Genomic DNA, 23,472 nt, shown 5'->3' with positions numbered 1-23,472 from the left:
AATTTTTTTAAAAAATATATATTTTTCTTCTAAATAAAAATATAATGTTTAGATTTTTATATAAAAAAAAGAAAATTTCAATTATATTACATAACTATACTTTATAAGAGTATCTCCGAGAGGATTAGCTATTTTCATTAGTTAAAACATGATAAAATAGATATTATCTAAAATTTGTTGAATCTGTAAGAAATTTTACTTTAATGGTATTAGCTATAATGGTTAGTCATATTTGAAAAATATTATTGATTGTTATTTTTAAATTTTAATGGCTTTATTCATATTTTATATCTATCTTTTGAAAAAAAGAGGTTGTAAATGAATTATCATTATTTTTTAATTTTTTTATTTAATACAAGTAAAAATAAAATATATAATTAATAATTTTTTTTTTGATATAATTGTTACAATCTAAACATCTGAAAAACTAGTTAACAAACATTACATATATATACTATAAAATATTTACTAATTTTATTTATTATCGTTTATAAGTAATTTTTATAAATACATAATTTACATTAAAATAGTTATAAAAGTAATTAATAAATTTAGTTAACATGATTTTTTTAAACAAATAATGAATTTTTTTATAATTCTATAATAAAATAATTTTACACTTAACATTAAATAAAATTAAAATATAATATTTAAAAATAATATATATATATATTATAACTATTAAATTATGAATATATATACATATATACCTAGACACATAACTAGGATTATAGCGGCAGAATACATTTATTTTGGAGGGAAATGACCTGGATTTGATATGGATAATGGATTCTCATTCAACATATGTAGCGTGCTGGTTTCTCGTTATCTAAAAGTTTTGCTAATAGGTATCTGCGTTGGGGTATTGTTTTTTTTTCATATTAGGTATATTTTCAAATTTTTGATTGACAGCTAGATTTTATAGCTAAAAGGTGCATCCCGTTGGAGATGCTCTAATAATCTTAAAATATGTGTCAAATATAAGGAAAAATTATAAAAAAAATGAGTAGAACCAAGGAAATAAATTTTAGTACCTAACTAGTTATCTTGCCCGTGTTACGCATACGGGGTTTAGCTATATACGATCTATTTTTAAATTTTAAAGATATATATTCATGAAGTTGCGATATTGTGTGCCAACATTTTTATACCAATTATCATCATGTGTAAACAATAACAACAAATCATTCGATTACGTCTCTTTCCTTTTTCTGTGTTTGATAAAGAAATTGTATATTATTGTCGTCTAATAGTACGAAGAGTTTTATTTTTTGTATATATTTTAAGCACGTTTATAGTATAAAATATTAACCACATAACGGAAAGCATAATAATCTAATTACTGGACAAACTACTTGCTATTAAAAATTATTGGCCCATTAATTTAAAAATTTGCAAAAACATGAAGAACATCCAAAACTTTCAACTTCACCGTCGTGCAAAATGTTACTGTTTGCAAAACAGTAAACAACAATGGAAATTAAAATCAAACATAATTATTGAAGTTCTAAAATGGAAAAATGAGATAATCTTCATTCAAGATTCCTCGAAACGAAGCGATTATATGAATCTTGAGTCCGGTACCAAAACATATTACTTTTCCTGCATATCAGAAATTGATATAATGTTAATGCAGTATGATTTGATAAACAACTGTACGTATATTTTGTATGATAAATCACATCTAATAATGGGTAATTATACAATCTACCGACCTTTTTAACTCGTTTGCTAGTCAATAGAGTTGAACCTGGAGTGCATGCACCATCTGATAGACTGGGAATACTTATCTGCAATTTTGGTTATAGTATGAAAACATTTATAAATTCAAGAGCTAACAAATATCTTTAGGATATATAGTATTGTAGGTATATTATGAAATAAGCAGGAAATTTTTAAGATGTGAAACATGAAGCTCACATTTGTATAATTTGAAACTGAAGTCCCAGTATCAATGTCTTCAAGCACAAGAGAAGTGGTAACTGAACATTCATATGCATCCACAACATAATATACCGTGCTGCTAACTAATATGTTATCATCAGTGAGCTCAACTTTAACAGTAATTTCTCTTCCTGCAATTTGCTTCAATGGTGGATGATATGATGCAGGATCCTACAAAGTTACAATCAGTAGACAACTTGATATAATCATAAAAATAGTAACATATATTTCGGATAAAACAATTAATTGACACTAAAGGGATTAAAGTACTTTACATTGTATTCTTCAACCATCAGATTAATTACGATTTACCCAACAGTCGTTTCACGGCACGATCATATAAAACAAAATTAAAAGTTTATGTGTCATCTTCAGCAAGAACAACGATCTTGAACCTGCAAATAAGATATATGAATTGTTGGTGATTTTTTAGGCGATCAGTTATTTGTTCATATATACATTTAACTTTACAGATTTATATTGATAAGAGTATAGACTGAATTTATTTCTCGATAACCTCTTTTGTGGTACTGGATAATTCTTCTAGCATCTGGCACATCGATACTTTCCTTCGAACTTTATAACTTCTTCGTGACAATCATTCTTGTTGCAGGTACGATACCACCAGTTTTACTTTCTTCAACGGATTTAACCTTTACTTTGCACATAAAACTCATCTACACATTCCATTAACATGTTTTCATTTATTACATTCACAAAAAACTCTACTTTGTATTTATGCATGCAGTATTAATCAAATACAGAATGTATTATATGTGAACTTACACATTGATCTTAAATTTGCAGCATTCAGTAGAAGTTTTCTCACTTAACTCCTTTAGTGTAACCGTTTCAATGACAGACACCACCTCCTTAACATCTGTCGTAGTTGGAGAAGAAGTTGTCTTGTCAGAAGGTACATAACCTTCTTCGCGAAGTCTGATACAAATATGGATAAATGATTTTGAGATCTTCAAAAAATAATTAACTAATCATCTAAGATATATAGATGAAATATAGTTGATGAAAATGAGTGTACCTCTGTCTCATAGCAAAAATAAAATCATGATCCAAATTGATGTATATCTTAGACGCGGGTAGTGTGCTAATCTGAACATAACTTGTATATACATAAGAAATGAAATCATGTTGAGTACATGTTAATAATCTCACACTTTACTACTTTAATATTGAATTTTATAGGACTTACTCTTCCAAATCTTAAGCTTTGTACTTGACGCTATAACAATTATAGGCTCCTCTTCACCATCTTTAAATCCTGCCTTAACCTCTCTAACACGTGCATCAGTAGTCACGGCAAGATTACCCCATACAGTGACCTTATGAGAATCTCTGTATATGTAAGTTCAAGATTATTAAATAATACAAAAGCTATTTCTATAAAACAGAGTTTGATCAACAATAAATCTTAGCCAATGAGAAGTCCAATATAAACCTTCCGTCAGTAATCCTGAACTTGCAAATATCCTTCAGACCGCACATAGTTTTGATTTTCCATACATGCTCAAAATCCACTAAAACACCAATCACATCTACATACCAAGACCAATTATATATGTTGGATTAATAAGTGTATAAAATGAAATAATTTGAGAGACTAATATAAAAACTTAATTTGTTAGACTTATTGATACGTAAGTACTTGAAAAATAGTATAACCTGTTGAATAATCAGGAGAATCAGGTTTCTCATATGCGTTTGCAAGAGCAAACAAATCGCTCAAATCAACAAATTCAAACTTGTGCCTGGCTATCATGAAGTCGTCTTCAACTCTTTCAACATTAGTCGATGGCGAGAAGTTGATGCAAAATTTAGAGCTCACTGGTCTGAGAGAGCCCAAAGCTTCTTTTGTGTAAAAATTCGAAAAAACAAAGACACCACCTTTTACTATTTTGTGAGCATGATATTTTCAGTTATCAGCATAAACAAAAACATGAACATGACAGTCCTGATCATAAAATAGACAACATCAAGTTGTATAAATCAGTTAATATGAGTGTAATTAATTGGAAAACGTAAGAAAGTAAATTATAAATTTAGAGGCTTACAACGTCATCCAGTAAAACTAATTGTATTCTTTCATTGTTTCAGTCCCATTATCTGCGACAGAAACAGAAGGCCACATTCTGGTAACTCTAGCCTTTATCTTCCATGCGGTTCTAGAAGCGTCAATAAAAGAGAGCTGATCAAACATTGTGGATAGTTATCTGTATCATAAGACAGAAACATTAAGTACAATAGAAAGATAGAAGAAAAGGACAGTGGGATGTGGTTGTTTACCTGTATGAAGTCGATTTGTATGATGTAAAAATCGAATATGGTCTGCCAAGAAAGAAGAAGCAGTTTATAGAAGAAAGTGATGGTCGAAAAGGTAGGAGTAAATATCTCTAAGCAAAAAATTAGGAGGAGTAATCAGTTTATGTTTGTTACAAATCATAAGATATGACAGATAAATTGATTTATTGTAAAGATATTTTAATGATATACATTACATACCTATATGAATCTAGAAACATAAAATTAGGAGGCAAATTAATCATATGATCTTTGTATAAAATAAAAAGATATAACGTGTTTTACAAATATAAAAAGCAATAATATTAATATAGTGCACTATTATATTACCAAAAATACTATTTAAATATTTAACTCACTTATACGTTATTAATTCCAAGCATGCATCCTGAATGGTTGTTAAAGAAAAACTTTTACATATGGATTTATTTGAACCGGATAATTAATTGTAAGCATGTTTCATGAATGATAGTGGATTAATTATGTATTTTAGAGTTACAGAAAGGCAAACTTGTTGACAATAAAATTCTTTATTTATTTTAGATTCAAACGACCATCTTGTAAAGATTGATTCGATCTCTATACTTGAAAAAAAGATTGTTTTGTCTTTAAAATTATTGTTGTACACCTACCAATTGGATATTTTCGCTTTATAATTCACCAACATTATTGTCGTGTTAATACAATTTTTTTATGGAGATATATTTATCATCGCTGCTATATAGGATTTTCAATAATCGCACAAATATTGATATTTAAATGGGAGAAATATTAAAACTAATGACAAATCAAAGTTATGAGGACACAATAAACCATATGAAAAACATTGAAAGCTAACAATTACAATAAGTTCACGGATAGAATTTAATATTCGATCATAAAGTTTCGAAGACCGGATGTCCTAACATTGAGCGACATTTCAGAATTAAATAATAAAACAGATGAAATAGTGTCTTATTGATGAATAAAATAGTAAATTTCAGGAGCCATATCTTTCTTCAAGATATTTCATCATCAAGGTGTGTGGGCAGCAAGGTAAGCCATATCCTCCAACCTACACGATATTCTTAAATAATTCAGACAAAATCATTGATAAAATATTTGAGTTGTCTTATTGTGTTGCTTAACTACATTAAGTATGGTTCAAAGTTTAATGTACCTCTGTCGCATGAGGAAAACTTGTGGATCATCAATGTTGATATAAATCTTGGTAGACGGCAGATTACCAATTACATATGTATCTAAAATATTCCAAATCATAGTTAACTCATGAATAGAATAATGCATGTGAACTTTTCAAAACATTGAAAATAGGTATGAAATGCAAAAATGTACTTCGAAATACTGAAACTCTGGTTGATGCCAGTATAACAATAACAGGATTCTCCAGCTGAGTTTCATACAATGCTTCATAATGTTCAGGAAATGGAGAATAAAAGGATACACAGTGCCTATTCCTGTGAATTGTGTAAAGTATAAGTCCTTATACATTAAATATACGCAATGTAAGACTGAAAGGCATATGTCATAGCCTACTCGTTTATTCGAGTATTTAACTCAACTCAAATAAGAATGTAATAAGTAAATAGTGGATCAATCATCAGATAGATCTCACAAAGTAACATCTGTCAAAGAATAAAGAAACATTGTTCATCTGCAGACTTGAAGATTCACTGGAAGAAGTTCAAGAATTTGATCATGCCTCAGTGATATAAATCAAGATCGTGGATTTAATCAAGTGACAGAGATCTCGTCAAGGTATCATTTATTACAAGGATTCAATCAGAACAACAAAGTCAAGACATGAAGAAACGTTACGAAAGTTAGTCACTCATGAACCAGACAGTACATCGAGTGTCAGCATTGAAGTGACGGAATTGATTCATAAGTCTCAGTGACTTTCAGAAGATTGACAGAAGAATGGTTGCTGCTCAGGGTTAGTATTAATTCTCCATTAGTTAATTAAGTCATATAATTTAATTAAGAAAATAAATTATATCTGCAAGGATTAATTTATTAATTAATTGAATTAAATTGATTAATTAATTTAGAATTAATATTAAGGAATTACAGAATTTTAATTGGTTTAAAATCTATTTAAATTGAAACAAGGCAAACTGATTGTATTAGTATGACAATCAATAGTCATACCGAAAGTCATGCTAATTCATTAATTGTCTTGTTAGAATTTTTATTAGATTAAAAATCTGTTATTAATCTTTGCAAGACAATCTGAATTGTACTTATGTAACAATCGGTATGACAATCGGTTGTCATACCGAAAGTCATGCTGGTTCAAAGGATTGTCATTGCAGTTCATTTGCATTCGGCTGTTTACTTAAAAAAGAAACAAAAGAAGCAGAAGACAAGATCATCCAAAAACACAGCAAAAACAGAACATACAGAAGAACAAAAGAGAAAAAGAAGCAGAAAAATATTACATCTATTCTGCAACTTCAAGATCAATTTCTAGATTGTAAAGTTATATCCAATCAACTAGAAATACTTATCTTGTTCTTGTGTATCAATCTAGCGGATTAAAATCCCTAGAACTTAATCTCAAATCGCTTTTAGCATTTGATCTTTTAATTACAAAAATAGAAAAAGTTCATGTCGAATTTATTCTAAATTTGTAATAATTGATTTGAGATTAATCCCTTGTAACTGATACCGTAGTTGTAACACCTTTCAAGTTTAATAAAAGTTTTATTTAACTTGAATTTTGTTTCACAATTTTATTTCGCATTTTATTCGACTAAACGGTATTGTTTGCATTCAACCCCCCCTTCTACAAACAAATTGGGACCTAACAATTGGTATCAGAGCCTTCTGATTAACGTACAAATCTAGATCCTAGACTTTTGTGTTTCTTTCACTTCTTGAATTTTTTATTCACTCAAAAAATTCATAATGACTACACAAAAAGTTGGAACCGTTAAAATTCCACTTTTCGATAAAGAAAATTATGTTATGTGGAAGAAGAAGATGCTACTGTTTTTACAGGTTGCTAATCCCAAATATTTGCAAGTGTTGAAGAAGGGTCCAAAAATACCTATGGTTATTGAACCAGAGGTAATAGAAAATGATGTGGTGATCACCAAAGCGAGAACTTATGTGAAGGATCCTGAGGACTTCTCTCCTGCTGAAATAGAAGAAGCTTCCCTGGATGCTAGCCTTCAATTAATCTTAGTAGATTCCCTTAATCCCCTAATGAATAGACATGTGATGAATTGTAAAGATTCCAAACATATCTGGGAAACTATTGAGATTATTAATGAAGGCACAGAGGAAGTTAGGGAGAACAAACTAGAAATCCTAACCTCTGAGTATGAATACTTTAAATCCAATCCAGGAGAAGGAATCACTGAAGTGTTTGAGAGGTACAATGCATTGATCAACAACCTGAACATTAATGGTAAATACTATTCCATCAGGGAGGTCAACAAAAAGTTCCTTTTGACACTGCCAACTCATCTCGAACATAGAATCACTGCCATAAGAGAAGCAAGAGATCTGAGTGAGATTTCTTTGGAAAGGCTCTATGGTGTGTTAAAGACTTATGAGTTGGAGCAGATTCAGCAGAAGGAAGTTTACGGGAAAGGAAGAGTGGTCAGCACGTCTACTGCTCTAGTAGCTGATGAACAGCAACAACAACCACTATATCAACAACAATCTCAACAGTCAGATAGAATGGTACAGTCTTCCAAGGTTGAAGATAATGTGATAGTAGCAGAATTTGATTCTCCTACTATAAATCAATCAGGAGATGATTATTATTCCTTGGAAGAACTGGAGCAATTGGAGGATGAGTCAATGGCCCTGATTGTCAAGAGATTCTCAAATGTCAGATTCAAAAGGAATCCCAAGTTCAAGTACAAGTCCAACTACAACAGATTCCAGAAAGGTGGATCTTCATCCTCTAACACCAGCAGTGGTGGGTATAAAACAGGGATGGTTGATCGAAGCACCATTCGATGCTTCAACTGTAATGAGTTGGGACACTTTGCCACAGAATGCAGGAAGCCAAAACAAGCAAGGAAGAACTCTTACGATTCTAATCAGAAGAGTAAATCTGAAAGGGCGTACCTGGCAAAGGGAAGAAGCTGGGATGATACTGACAGTGAAGATGAAGAAGTTGGGAATCTTGCTCTCATGGCTAGTGATGCAAGCACCTCATCGTCAAGAAAAGAGGTAAAACTTTCTGATGCTGAAATGGTTTATCATCTAAGAGGTAACTTAGATTGTGCTCATCGTGATAATGAATTGTTAAATCAACAAATCAAAGACCTTGAGAAAGAAGTCAATGAATTAAGACTTGTGCACATTAATCAAGATAAACTTAAAGATCAAGTATCTTTTCTAGAGAATAGAGTTGACTGTTATAGACAACTCGAAACTATTCTCAAAGACAAGATCACCGGTCTTGAGGCTAAGGTTAAAGCTTACTTTAATTCTTGTTCGAAGTCCAAAGAGTTTTACAATAAGCAAGCTGTTAATCAAACACACGGAATAGGTTATGATTACAATGCTGCTATTGGAAAATTAGGCATAAACTCCCCTCCTCATGTATGTGCTAAAGGCAGGGAAGTACCACATGTGCTTAAGGGTGTTGATGAACCCCTCTATAAGGAATCAATTGCTGAACCATTTGATGAGACCTCTTTTATTATTCAAGAAGAAATCCGTGCTGAAGATAATGCTAATGGGAAAGCTGTCTCCAAGACAAGTGTGTCAAAAGTTCCAGTCAAGGTTGTGAAAGCAACTGAGACTAACTCAGACACACATGAGTTGGATAACACAAATGCCATGTCTACCATGCATAAGTTGCCTATTGTTAATCCTTCTCATAAAGCATGTGGTGTTCCTGATTGTATGTCTTGTGCTTTTAATCTGTTGTTTGCTTATTTTAATGGTAAGCATGTTTCTAATGATAAGACTACTCCTCGTCAGCATGTGAATAATAGAAAGCATGATAGGTCTAAGACTGCTAGTCCTCCTAAAGCTAGAAAGGAGACATTTGTGCCTAAGCCTAAACATAAATTTGATAAGGCTGTTTTAAAGGTCAAATGTTCAGTCATTGAGAATGTTGAGAATAGTGAAATTAAGAATGTTGTTTTGCCTGATAAAGGCCAATTTTACAAGTATGCCGGACCCAGCCAAGCTTGGGTTCCGAACAAGTTCTAATCCATTTGTATTGCAGGGCATTAAATAGGTACAACCGGTAGTGTGGATTCTTGACAGCGGATCGTCAAGACATATGACCGGAGATAGAGCCCTGCTATCAAATGTGGTTGAGAAAGCTGGCCCAGTGGTTACCTTTGGAGATAACAGCAAAGGTTTAACGGAGGGATATGGTTGTTTGCAAGCTGGAAATGTTATCATTGAAAATGTATATCTTGTGCAAGGACTTGAACACAATCTGCTTAGCATTAGTCAGTTCTGTGACAACGGCTACTATGTTTTATTCGACAAGCTGAAGTGTCAGATTCTGCACAAGAAAAGTGAAAAACCCTCCTTAATGGGAATCCGGAAAGGAAATCTGTTCGTAGCTGACATGAACTCTGGAAGCAATCTTGAAGTCAATTGTTTCTATGCAAAGGCATCGTCAGATGAGAGTTGGCTATGGCACAAGAGACTTTCCCATCTCAATTTCAAAACAATGAATTCTCTTGTCAAAAGAGAATTGGTAAGAGGTCTGCCTCAGCTGGAATTCTCTCCAGAAGGACTATGTGAGGCTTGCCAGAAAGGAAAGTCAAAGAAAGCAAGTCACAAAGGCACTGACACATCTTCCATAACTGGTGTTCTGTAATTATTGCACATGGATTTATTTGGTCCAGTTAATATCCTTTCTATGTCAAAGAAGTGTTACTGTCTTGTGATAGTTGATGACTATTCCAAGTATACGTGGGTTTTATTTCTTCACTCTAAGGATGAAACACCACAAGTTGTGATTGATCATATCAAGATGATTGAGTTAGATTCTAACGTCCCTGTTAGAGCAATAAGGTCAGATAATGGAACAGAATTCAAGAATGCACTTCTCAATGGATTCTGTACAGACAAAGGGATTACCAGACAATTTTCAGCTCCTAGAACCCCTCAGCAAAATGGAGTGGTAGAAAGGAAGAATCGTACATTGATTGAAGCTGCAAGAACGATGTTAAATGAATCAGGTCTTCCAATGTACTTTTGGGCTGAAGCTGTCAATACTGCATGTTATACTCAGAATCGAACTCTAATCAACAAAGACTTCATGAAAACTCCTTATGAGATTTTGAATGAACAGAAACCTTCTATCTAATACTTTCATGTATTTGGTGCCAGATGCTTCGTGCTCAAGGATGGAGATGATCGTCGTGGTAAGTTCGAGGCAAAGGCATATGAGGGTATTTTTGTTGGATATGGAAGAAGATCATATAGAGTGTATATCATTGATCAACACAAAGTAACTAAAAGTGTCAATGTTACATTTGATGACACTAAACTCCCTAGTATCCAAACTGAAGATCCTTCTGAGAAACTGAAGTTTGATGATACGTCAGATTCAGAGTCAGAACATGGTCAAGAACCTGAGGTTGTTGCTGGTGAAGAACCTGTTAATCCTGATGATACTCAAGGTAATAGTGATGGAAACTCTGGCAACAATGGAGATACCACTGCTACTGACGGAGAATCTTCAAGTCAATATGGCAACAACTCAGGGGGAGATGCTGAAGGATCATCTAGTAGGACACAACATCACAATGAATTTCAAGGCGAATCATCAAGATCAAATCTTCCAAGATAGACTGTCTGGAATAAAGCTCACCCTTTTGAGTTGATTATTGGTGATCCAGATGTTGGAGTCAGAACTAGACGTGCTACTCAAAATGAGTGTCTGTTCTCAGGATTTCTTTCTGAGATGGAACCTAAGAAAATTGAAGAAGCACTGACTGATCCAGATTGGGTGATTGCTATGCAAGATGAACTCAATCAGTTTGAAAGTCAACAAGTCTGGAAACTGGTACCTAGGCCTGTACACAAGAAAGCTGTTGGTACTAGGTGGGTATTCAGGAATAAACTAGATGAAGATGGTGTGGTTACAAGAAACAAGGCAAGACTGGTAGCTAAAGGGTATTCTCAAGCTGAAGGTATTGATTATGATGAAACCTATGCTCCAGTGGCTAGACTTGAGGCCATCAGGATATTTCTGGCATTCGCAGCATTTTCAAACTTTAAAGTTTATCAAATGGATGTCAAGAGCGCCTTTCTGAATGGAAAGCTGGATGAAGAGGTATATGTAGAGCAACCTCCTGGTTTTGAAGATCCAGATCATATGGATTTTGTCTTCTTTCTTTTCAAGGCTATCTATGGGCTAAAACAGTCTCCAAGAAAATGGTATGACACTCTCTCTGAATTTCTTATTGAAAATAGCTTTATTAGAGGTGTCATAGACAAAACTCTCTTTTCTAAAAAACATAAGAATGATACTATATTAGTCCAAGTCTATGTGGATGATATAATATTTGGGTCTACTAATGATAATCTCTGTAAGAGATTTGCTAAGTTAATGCACAGCAAGTTTGAAATGAGCATGATGGGAGAGCTGAAGTTCTTTCTTGGATTACAAGTAAATCAAAGGTTAGATGGAACATTTATTTGTCAATCCAAGTATCTCAAGGAACTCCTCAAAAAGTACAATCTAGAGGATTCTGCATCAGCAAGGACTCCATCAACTACAGCTGTCAAGCTTGGACCATGTGAAAACTCCATTAAGGTAGATGTCACAAGCTACAGAGGTATGATTGGCTCGTTACTCTATCTTACTGCAAGTAGACCAGATATTATGTATGCTACATGTTTATGTGCAAGGTTCCAAGCGGATCCTAGAGATATTCATCTCGTTGCTGTTAAACGAATCTTAAGATATCTTAAGGGAACACCAAATCTAGGTATTTGGTACCCTAAAGAATCTGGTTTTAACCTTGTCGGATATACAGATTCAGATTATGCAGAAAGTGTTGTTGATAGGAAAAGCACCTCAGGAAGTTGTCAATTCCTAGGAAGCAGGCTAGTCTCATGGTACAGCAAGAAACAGCAAACAGTTTCCAACTCAACGACCGAGGCTGAATATATTGCTGCTGGAAGCTGCTGTGCTCAGATCTTGTGGATTAGGAACCAACTACGAGACTATGGCTCTGTATTGAACAAGATTCCTATTTTATGTGACAACACAAGTGCAATAGCCATCACCAACAACCCTGTGCAGCACTCGAGGACAAAGCACATTGACATCAGGTATCATTTTATTAGAGAGCACGTCATGAATGGTACTGTTGAACTATTTTTTGTTCCAGCAGAAGAACAAATAGCAGATATTTTCACTAAACCACTTGACGAATCCACATTTACCGGATTAGTTGGTAAATTGGGCATGTTGAATAGTTTTAGTGATTAATTTAGTTAATATCTGGAATCTGTTCTTGAATGAATTTACAAATGAATTTTTCATAAATGAAAAATTCATCTGCAAATTTATTTTATCATTTTATCATATTTCTTGCTTATTTCTTTGTAATATATATTATCTTATCTATTTTTATTTTCCCTATTTGTTAATTTAAAATATCTCAGAATATTTTATTTCCGTATTCAAATAGAAGTCTGTTCCATTTATTTTATTTTATTTTGTTTTCTACTGCAATGACAATCGGCAAGACAATTGAATTGTCTTGCTGAAAATCATTTCAGTACTTATATATATATATACTTATTTTCATATTAATTCTGTGTTTATTGCTGGTATGACAATCGGCAAGACAATTGAAATTGTCTTGCTGAAAGTCATTTCAGTGTAAATTATGTTAATTATGTTCTTCAGTATAGTTTTATACTGGCAAGACAATCGGTATGACTATTGGATTGTCTTGCCAGTTATAAACCATATAGATAATTATTTTCATTTTATTATTATACTGGTATGACAATCGGTATGACTATCAGATTGTCATACCAGTTATAATTTTAATATTTATTCTGTTATTTCTTTTCCTTCTTTTTGCCTGGTATGACAATCGGTATGACAATCCCGGATTGTCATACCAGCTGTTATATAAAGGCTTTTGCTGTTTTGTTTTAAACCATTTCAACATAACAGTTCATTTCAAAAATTTTGAACAGTTTTTCTCCCTAATTTTTCTCTCTTCTCTCTCTTCGAACCAAATCAACAATCTGTCTTCTTCCTTGCTCGAGTTTTTACTCAGCACACAAAATCATCACTTTGTGATATATACATACAAGTATATATATAAAGAGATGCTGTTGAATTTTTCTTAAATAAAAATTATTATAAAAAATGCAAAATCAAATAAAAATCAGTTTGCCCCTTCAAATTCCAGTTGTGTTATTGAATTTGAACCTTTTATTTTAATTTTAATTTCTGATTTGTGTCTTTTGGTTTGTCAAAACTGTGTTTGTGAGTTAAGAATTTTAACGAGATACATTTCTGTCTAAATTTTTCGATTATAATTAATTTAATTCAAATTATTAAATTAATTTAATTAATTCGAATTTTCTTAATATTATTCTTAAAATTCTGAAAAGCTTGTGTCTTATTATTATTTTATAAAATGGCTCTCAATTTCCAAATTGTCGCGCATAATCAGGTTGGTTATTTTAATCCGGAAAAATGTGATGTTGAAAAATTTAAGCCATGGATTAGATTTTTAAATGACCATTCGATTGTTAGCTCTGCTATTAAATCAAATGTGATTTTAAACGTCGATCTACTTAGACTGATTTGCACAACTTCTACTGTGGCCGATGATTCAAAATCTTTTTCATTCACCATCGCAAACACACAGTATGTAGTTGATGAAACAGTCGTCAATCGTGCGTTAAATTTTCCACTAGACAATTTCTGTAATTTACCCTCTGAAAATGATATCACAAATTTTTTCAATGCTATTCACTATCAGGGGGTGATCAATTTAACCAAACTTTCTAAATCAAATTTGGTGTCTGAATGGGATATATTCTTCGATACACTTTCCAAAGTGTTTGCCAACTGCACAAAATCTAATTTTCATAACATTACTTCCACCCTGCAGTATATTGGTCTTGCGGTTGTTTTCAATCAAAGGATCAATTTTGGCAAACTACTTTTTCCCATTCTCTTGAGACGTCTAACTTCTGCTTTACGTGATCATTCTACAAATCGTAGGGTATCATGTTACTATGCTCGTTTTCTTATGCTTATAGCAGATCATCTACTCACCCCTGAACACAAAGCACTTTTTGCTAACTCTGCTGTAACCGAACCCCCACCAGTTAGCAAAAAGATTTACACTCGCCAAGACACAACCTTCAAATTTATGCAAGTTCCAGTACTTGTATCTGCTTTCATGGCCAATTATATTCCCTTACCTATTTTTAATCTTCCCGGCCATGAACAGCAACCTCAACCTCCAGTGGTTCAAGCCACCCAGGCTCTTCCATTACAGGTAGTAACTCCTCACTCTCACTCTCTTCCTACTTCTGTTGTAAGACCCTCAGTGGTTGATAGGGCTGACCATGAAGTTGTAGAACCACAGCTTCAATCCCAGGTCATAGAGCCAAACACAGAGTCTCATTCTATCTCAACCTCTCCCCCACTGTCTAAAATGTTACCCAGGAGATTACTAGGAAGTAGTACATTGTCAAATATGAGTGAACCCTCAGCTCTGCCTCCTCCTAAGAAAAGAAAAACCTATTCTGAGGCATCTGAAAGCCCATCCTTGTCCTCCCAACAGGACATGGACTTTGAAATGGCCAATGAACAGTTACTAGAGGCATTCTCTCAACAGGATGCATCTATTGAAATTCGCCATAGGGCCATGGCATCTTGTACTGAGTCAAGCACAATTCCATTACTCACAATGGAACCATACACTTCCCCAGATCATACTCAGGACACACAGCGAGGAGTGCACGTAGAGTCGGTTACAGTGCCTGCCATAGTTACGGCAGAAGAGCAGTCACATGCTTCAGAGGGAAAATCTGACTCTCCGCCATCTTTAATAGAGTCATTTTCTCCCCTCCCAGATCCAACACCTCTGGCTCCCTTATGGGATTCTCCACTCGCAGATTTATCTGGAGAAAGTGGAGGGCAACTCGGTCAATCTATCCCTGAAGCAATTCAGACATCTATTCCAAAAGATTTGATAGTATTGACTGAGGATCGGGACTCGCGAATTCCCATTGCACCACCACTGACCTCTCTTGAAGAGGCTAGGGTGATTTTTAATGCAGGTACACAAGAACAGCAACTGGAAGACTCCTCACGAGCAATCATATTGAGAGAAACACATGCACGTGAGATGAGTGAACCAAACACGAGTGAAATTCAGGTGAGAGCACACACAGACACTGATACTGTCAACCTGTTAGCTCAGATTGCTGCCCTGAAAGAAGAACTTGCTAAAAGCCAAGCTGAAGCTCAAGCATTCAAAGCACAAGTGGTTGAACGGTCTTCTTCTTCCACCTCTGTCAACAATCAGCTTGCAATCATAAGGAATGACATCTCAGATTTAAAGACTACTGTAATACCAAAGCTCAATTCTATTCAGGACACTCCAAATTTATCAGCTGATGACATATCCAACTTCTGCTCCCTACATACAAGAATGACTTCCCTTGAAGACCTCGTTGAGATGAATCATTCACTGGACAACTCAAGATTTCTAAAGATAGAGACGGGCATGGAACATCTAAATGAAGGGATGAAGCACTTATATTACATGATCAAGAATTCTCATTGCCCTAATGAAGAACAAAGAGCTTATTTTGAAGGACCGTCTGGTGGAGGATCAGGCTCTGGAAGTGGTGGAGGTTTCAAAGGAAAGTCAGCAGAGGATCCCTCAACTAAGGGGGAGAAGAAAGGGAGTAGTACCAAAGGGAAAGAAAAAGATACTTCTGCTGGAGATAAAGGAAAGGCTGATGATGCCTACTACAGTGGAGAATAGGATGACTTCGATATTTTTGACATTCCCACTGAACCAGTTCAGGAAGATAAAGATGGGTTATTTGAAGCTGAAGAAGAAAGTGATTTTGAAGATTGGGAAGAAGAAGATACAGTGGATCCTAGGTTTGAGAAAGAATTTCAGAAAGAGCAGTCAGAGATGCAAAGAAAAGAAGCTGAACTCAAGAAGGTCTCACAGATCATTGACAGGAGAAAAGACATACAAAGAACAGAAACTCTTCAAAAGCAACGTCTTCATGACATTAAAGCTCAAGAAAGGAGAAGAGATGTCAGACTAAAGATTGGTGAAAAGTGGGATGAAGCTAGGAGAGTACTCGATATGCCTCAGCTATGCACTAACAATGATAGGCAGTTCTTACATCTTCTTGACAAGCTGGAAATCTCAAATCCTAACAATGACATGTACATGAATGCTATCAAGACTGAAGTCTCAAGGATCACAGCTGCTTTTGATAGATCCCTAAATGAGATGAGCATTTTTGTATACTGTCAGAGTGAAGGATCATTCAAGGTGTCACTTCATCTATTTGAGAATCGTTCGTTGTCAGAGATTTGGGTTCTTTTAAACAAAGTCAAAAGAAGCTCAGAATTGAATGAAGTTCTTCGGGAAAGGCTTAAAGAGTTTGCCAGCAGGGCTAGTCCTCAAGTGGTCAACAATCCTCATCAGGTGAGATTCTTTAAGTCTGATTGTCTTCAAATCTGTCAGCTAGATGTACAATCTCTTAAAGACTACTCAGCTAAGCATCTGGTCTGGATGGAACATCATTTGAGAACTGCTGGATATTCATCCATGTTGAAGACTCAAGCTGCTGACTTGATTCAAGCTTATTGTGAAAAGAATGTTAAAAGGTACAATCAACTCAAGAATAAGTTGAAGTCAGTTGGAGTTCAACCAGTCAGACCTGCAAGCTTCACTTCAGAAAAAGATCGTGTCTTTGACAAGGAATTGCTTCAAGATTTAGAAGAAGGTGAAGTCAGAAGAGAAGACAACTAAAGTCAATTAGCTCAAAACTCAATGTAATATGATTAGAGCGTTATGAATCAAGATAGACTAATGTAGTTATATGTTCAGGCTAGAGGAACATCTATCTTGTATTCACTTGTAAATTTCATTTGGAATCTGGAAAATGTTAAATATAATCCAGAACTTTTCTGCTATTTACTTTACATTACTGTTTATATCTTTTTCTTATTTGTTAGTTGAGTTATCCTCTAGGTATTTGTTGTTATTGTCTAACAAGCAAATAGGGGGAGATTGAAAGGCATATGTCATAGCCTACTCGTTTATTCGAGTATTTAACTCAACTCAAATAAGAATGTAATAAGTAAATAGTGGATCAATCATCAGAGAGATCTCACAAAGTAACATCTGTCAAAGAATAAAGAAACATTGTTCATCTGCAGACTTGAAGATTCACTGGAAGAAGTTCAAGAATTTGATCATGCCTCAGTGATATAAATCAAGATCGTGGATTTAATCAAGTGACAGAGATCTCGTCAAGGTATCATTTATTACAAGGATTCAATCAGAACAACAAAGTCAAGACATGAAGAAACGTCACGAAAGTTAGTCACTCATGAACCAGACAGTACATCGAGTGTCAGCATTGAAGTGACGGAATTGATTCATAAGTCTCAGTGACTTTCAGAAGATTGACAGAAGAATGGTTGCTGCTCAGGGTTAGTATTAATTCTCCATTAGTTAATTAAGTCATATAATTTAATTAAGAAAATAAATTATATCTGCAAGGATTAATTTATTAATTAATTGAATTAAATTGATTAATTAATTTAGAATTAATATTAAGGAATTACAGAATTTTAATTGGTTTAAAATCTATTTAAATTGAAACAAGGCAAACTGATTGTATTAGTATGACAATCGGTATGACAATCAATAGTCATACCGAAAGTCATGCTAATTCATTAATTGTCTTGTTAGAATTTTTATTAGATTAAAAATCTGTTATTAATCTTTGCAAGACAATCTGAATTGTACTTATGTAACAATCGGTATGACAATCGGTTGTCATACCGAAAGTCATGCTGGTTCAAAGGATTGTCATTGCAGTTCATTTGCATTCGGCTGTTTACTTAAAAAAGAAACAAAAGAAGCAGAAGACAAGATCATCCAAAAACACAGCAAAAACAGAACATACAGAAGAACAAAAGAGAAAAAAAAGCAGAAAAATATTACATCTATTCTGCAACTTCAAGATCAATTTCTAGATTGTAAAGTTATATCCAATCAACTAGAAATACTTATCTTGTTCTTGTGTATCAATCTAGCGGATTAAAATCCCTAGAACTTAATCTCAAATCGCTTTTAGCATTTGATCTTTTAATTACAAAAATAGAAAAAGTTCATGTCGAATTTATTCTAAATTTGTAATAATTGATTTGAGATTAATCCCTTGTAACCGATACCGTAGTTGTAACACCTTTCAAGTTTAATAAAAGTTTTATTTAACTTGAATTTTGTTTCACAATTTTATTCCGCATTTTATTCGACTAAACGGTATTGTTTGCATTCAACCCCCCCTTCTACAAACAAATTGGGACCTAACAAAGACACACTTAATTAAATCACACTCACAATCTGTCACTAATATTGAAGCGCATAAGATCCCTTGAACCATGTCGGGTCGGCACAGTCCTCATGGCTTCCAGATTCTCAACAACTCCAACGATATCTGTTAATTTAGACATTTAGCCATAAGTTCAATACATAATATACTAACAATTGGTATTGCTAAATCTTATAAGTTACCTGTAGAGTACACAGGCTGGTTTTCAGGTCCATAAAAATAGAAAGAATCGCGAAGCTCGTTCAATGGTGTGATATGAAACTTATGCCTCGGGATGAAGAGATCATTGTTCAGGTCCAATACAACAGTGGTGGAGGCAGTAAAATGGATCATATCCTTCGAATGTACAGGCCTAAACAAACCAGTAGCCGGGGAAACATTCATGTTTCTGATGCAATAGATGGTGCCTGGAGTAATAATACCAGCAAAGAGATTCCAAAGCTCTGGAGCAACGACCGCGTGCATATGGTTATTCTGGAAATTGAATAACAGAGATAGGTAATGTATTTATATAAAACTAAATGCCACATTTAGAAGATATGATAGTTTATGCAATGTTGTAATGAATCATATTGTAACGAATCAATATGGCAGAGCTAGTAGTATTGTTCAAAATATATAGATTTGTTGTAACATACCTCACAATCTAACAAAATCATATTGTAACGAATCAAAATGCCAGAGCTAGTAGTATTGTTCCAAATCCTGGTGACACGAACTCTCAGGAACCAATCGTTCTGAGTCTCATTCAAAGCAGAAAAATGACTGTGCATCTCCATATCTGCAAAATGTTCAACAAATAATGAGTATAAAAGGCTACATAAGAAAGCACTAATGTGTTTATAATGGTTGCTCTTACCAGATGCAAAAAAATTATTGATCAATGGTAGTGAACCAGGTATGCGTGTTGTTTATTCTCATATAAATGATGTGATCGTGTCCTATATAACTACCATCTTCCCACGTATCATGGTTCACAATTGATTGTTAGGATATTGATTGATCCCGTAATCATGCATTATTCTGATTTATCTAAACAAATTAACAGCTAAACATTCCTTAACAAATAAACTGATAAGGCACTACTAGAAATAGTGCATACGACATCGGTACTTAGACATCGGCACGTAATGTACCCGATGTTAAAAGGGTTTTTAACATCAGTTTGTAATTAAGCGATGTTTATAAGAATTTTGACATCAGTTTCGTATAGTATCCGTTGTCTATGTTCAATATTAGAAATGCCAAATAAATATTTTTAACTTTGACATCGGTTATTTTTAGAAGTCGTTGTCTATGACCAATTCTAAAAAAAATAAATTTTAAGTTATCATTTATCCCCAGTTATAGTATACAATTCCCCCTCCCCCCTAAACTGAAAATTTGGCCCCTTCAACTCATTTTTCATTTCCCCCCCTTTTTTAGAATATCTCCCCCTTTGCCCCCCTTTACTCACACCCGACTCTCTCTCTCTCTGTCTCTTCTCAAATCACCATTGTAGCTTTCTTTCAAAAACCTCGACTCCATCTTAAACACCATGATTGTTCCTTTCAAGCCTCGATTTCATCTCCTTCATCTCTCATCTCTTTCTCTCCTTTTTCACCCTCCCTCCCATAAACCCCCTAATTTAGACCTAGGGACCTAATTAAGCTCCAAATTGAGCTCTCTCTTCACTTTTTCTATGTATTCTCTCTTACCAACTATTTCTCTTTTTTCTTTCGTCTCTCTCAGCGTCTCACTCTCCCTCTCCCATCTCCCTATCAACACATCTTAAACACTAATTTACCCTATTCTAACAATTTAGTACTCACAGTTTCATAAATTCAAACCACAAACCCTAATTAAGGACGAGCCCAACCCAAAATTGGTTCAATTTGGACCTTGGTGAAAGCGATTGAGGATATTTTGATGACAGGTAAGGAGTTTGTGTTGTTTAATGGCTTCAAATATGTAGTTAGAATGTGAGGAATAGTGGTTGTTTGTTAATCGTGTGTATGTTTATGTTTTTTACTTATGTTTATTAATTGTAGATGAATTCTCTATTATTTAGTTTATTGTAGATGTAATTTATTATACTAAGGAATTGTTTACATTTTTAGGATGGGGAAAGTTTTAAAGCTGATGTTTCGGTGGGACGGAGTTGGAGACAAGATTTTTTAACAGTATTAGAGTATCAATCTTCTCAAGTTTTTGTTTTTTTAGAGTATTAATCTTTCATTCTTTTAATATATATCTTTCAGGTCTCATCACCAGCATATCTGACTCTTGCGGGTGCTTATGAATATATTTGACTGATCTGCGAGCATCTGAAGGAAGTTCTCACAAACACTAAAACCTCTTATATGATTTATCAAAACATGAAGGTCCAATCTTACCACCAGCAGCAGCTTTGGCACCAACAATTTGGCCCCAATACCATCTGCGGTGGGCTTGCCCTTCTAAAGCTCAAGTAGGAGAAGTTGAAACTCATTGTAGGGGTTTGATTAAAAAATTCTCTGAACTATAGAAGGTAAATTTTGGTAACCGTTCTACTTTATGATTAAATTTGAGGGTGATTATAATTTTTGACCGTTGATGTTGCTTCTTTATCTTTATGCTGAAAAAGATATTAAATCGGTGAATACTAGTGTACGTTTGTACCAACTATTAAACTACTGGTGTCTGGTGTGGACTAGGGGTTTTTCTTGCTAGCTTTTTAAGTTGGTGAAAATAACTTATAAGCCAATTTTTATAATTTTCAAACAATTGAACGAGTAATTGCTTTTTTTTTGACAAAGAGATGACTGTTGGCTTTGGCTTATAAGTTGAGATGGTAAAGCCATCTAATATGCCTTAATACCTTTCTCTTCTATTTATGATTTATGGAATGCCCTTGTATATTGTATATATCATCTCTGTTGACTTCCCATTCTACATTCTCTACGTTCCCTCCTGCTAGTAGCAATGCCTGAAGATGACAATTCCTATGAAGGACCATGCTTTTACCAAAATCTTTAAATAGGCTTTTGATATTTTAACTTCCTCCCAATGATATATTGGAGAGGAGGTTTTTTTTTCTTATATGTAAAATGTAAAATTTGTTTTATTAAACAAATTCTTTCTACATGATATGTTTAACCGGGCATTTTTCTCATTACAATCCACTTGCATCAGAATAAACTTTTTTCTTTAACATAACTTCAGCATTTTGGCTAACAAATACTTAAAAAGAATAAACATTTGTTTCCAGTTATACAAAGTGGTCTCTTCGGATAAGCTAGTGTATATCTGTTCCCTGAAATATCGCATCAGTTTAAAGGACTATCCAAACTATTAGCTAATGTTCGGGATGCAAATCAGGGGAGGTATCAGATCAGAGTGCTCGTTTTGTTTTGGTATTTCTAGTCCCTTTATCAATTTTACAGTCTATATATTCTACCAGGAGTGACGGTAATAGTATGGGACGTTCCCATTGCTTTTTATAAATTCTCTAGTTACCAATCATCTTCATCAATCATCAGATCAATCCATTTTCAGCTTTTCGCAAATAGAAACATATGACTTTGTTGTTTCTGTACTTTCTCAGAGGAATAGGATGGACTTGAGGGTAAGGGGATATGATCCACTCCTCAACACATTCTACCACATTCTCGACGACGACAATCACTCTGCCAATGACAACAAATCCAGCCACGCTTGTACTGATGTCCGTGATGCCAAAGCCATGACTCTTGCAGACGTGAAATAGTATCCAAATTCCTACGTGTTTGTGGTGGATATGCCGGGATTGAAGTCAGGTGATATTAAGTTGCAGGTGAATGAAGACAATATGCTGGTGGTGTGTGGTGAGAGACATAGGGAAGAAGAGAAGGAAGGCGTGAAATATGTTAAACTGGAGAGGAGAATTGACAAGTTTATGAGGAAGTTTGTGTTGCCTGAGAATGCTAATTTGGAGAAGATCAAGGCTGTTTGTCAGGACGGTGTGTTGAGTGTTACTGCTGGAGAAAAGTAATATGCTCTTACTGAAGAGCATATTACTGCTGCTCTGAATAACTTTGATCCTGAAAAATATGACAGTCTTGCAACCATGTCAGATGGCGCAAACAAGCTTTTAATGTCGGTATGGTATATGATCAGTTTCTACTTGTATATATATATATTTTCATTTGGCTAAATTTCTACATGCATTCTTTAATGATATGTTTTTACTTGTATATTAAGAATATACTAATTTGTTAATATAAATATTCTAAATTTATACTAATTTATCAAGTTGATGTTATTTATAATTCTATGTTGGCATTTGTTTCGTGGTGGCCTGTGGGGGACCAAACAAATTAAGAATATAGTTGGTCTTCTCACAGCCCCATTGCTTAATCACTAGCTTTACATTTATCTCAACTCAATCGACAGCTTAATTATATTTCATTGCACTCTCTTGTTCTTAATTTAAAAACCAAATTACCAAAACTAAACATTAATTTCCTGCGTGTAATAATAATATCAGGGACGGTGAGAGTCATTAAGATATGCGCTTGAAATGAAATGGTCTCATCCAAACATTACTTCTAAGCAGCAAATATTGCTAAAAACTTCATTACCACCAAGTTATTAGTATCATTGTATAATATCTATGTAGAGTAAACA

General features: G+C 34.0%; 1 protein-coding gene across 1 annotated transcript; it reads right to left on the bottom strand.

The window, feature by feature from the left end:
• Positions 1 to 4,030: 4,030 nt before the first annotated feature.
• LOC141714701 (replication protein A 70 kDa DNA-binding subunit A-like) lies at positions 4,031 to 19,625 on the bottom strand. Its single transcript, XM_074518204.1, has 6 exons — positions 19,485 to 19,625; positions 19,029 to 19,320; positions 18,855 to 18,951; positions 5,596 to 5,717; positions 5,420 to 5,501; positions 4,031 to 4,124 (listed from the first exon to the last, which is right to left on the bottom strand). Exons 1-6 carry the CDS (start codon positions 19,623 to 19,625, stop codon positions 4,031 to 4,033), a joined length of 828 nt encoding a protein of 275 aa, XP_074374305.1.
• Positions 19,626 to 23,472: the final 3,847 nt, after the last annotated feature.

Source organism: Apium graveolens, chromosome 3 (genome assembly GCF_009905375.1).
Source record: "Apium graveolens cultivar Ventura chromosome 3, ASM990537v1, whole genome shotgun sequence".
Taxonomy (NCBI): domain Eukaryota; kingdom Viridiplantae; phylum Streptophyta; class Magnoliopsida; order Apiales; family Apiaceae; genus Apium; species Apium graveolens.
This window is presented reverse-complemented; position numbering and strand designations above follow the sequence as displayed.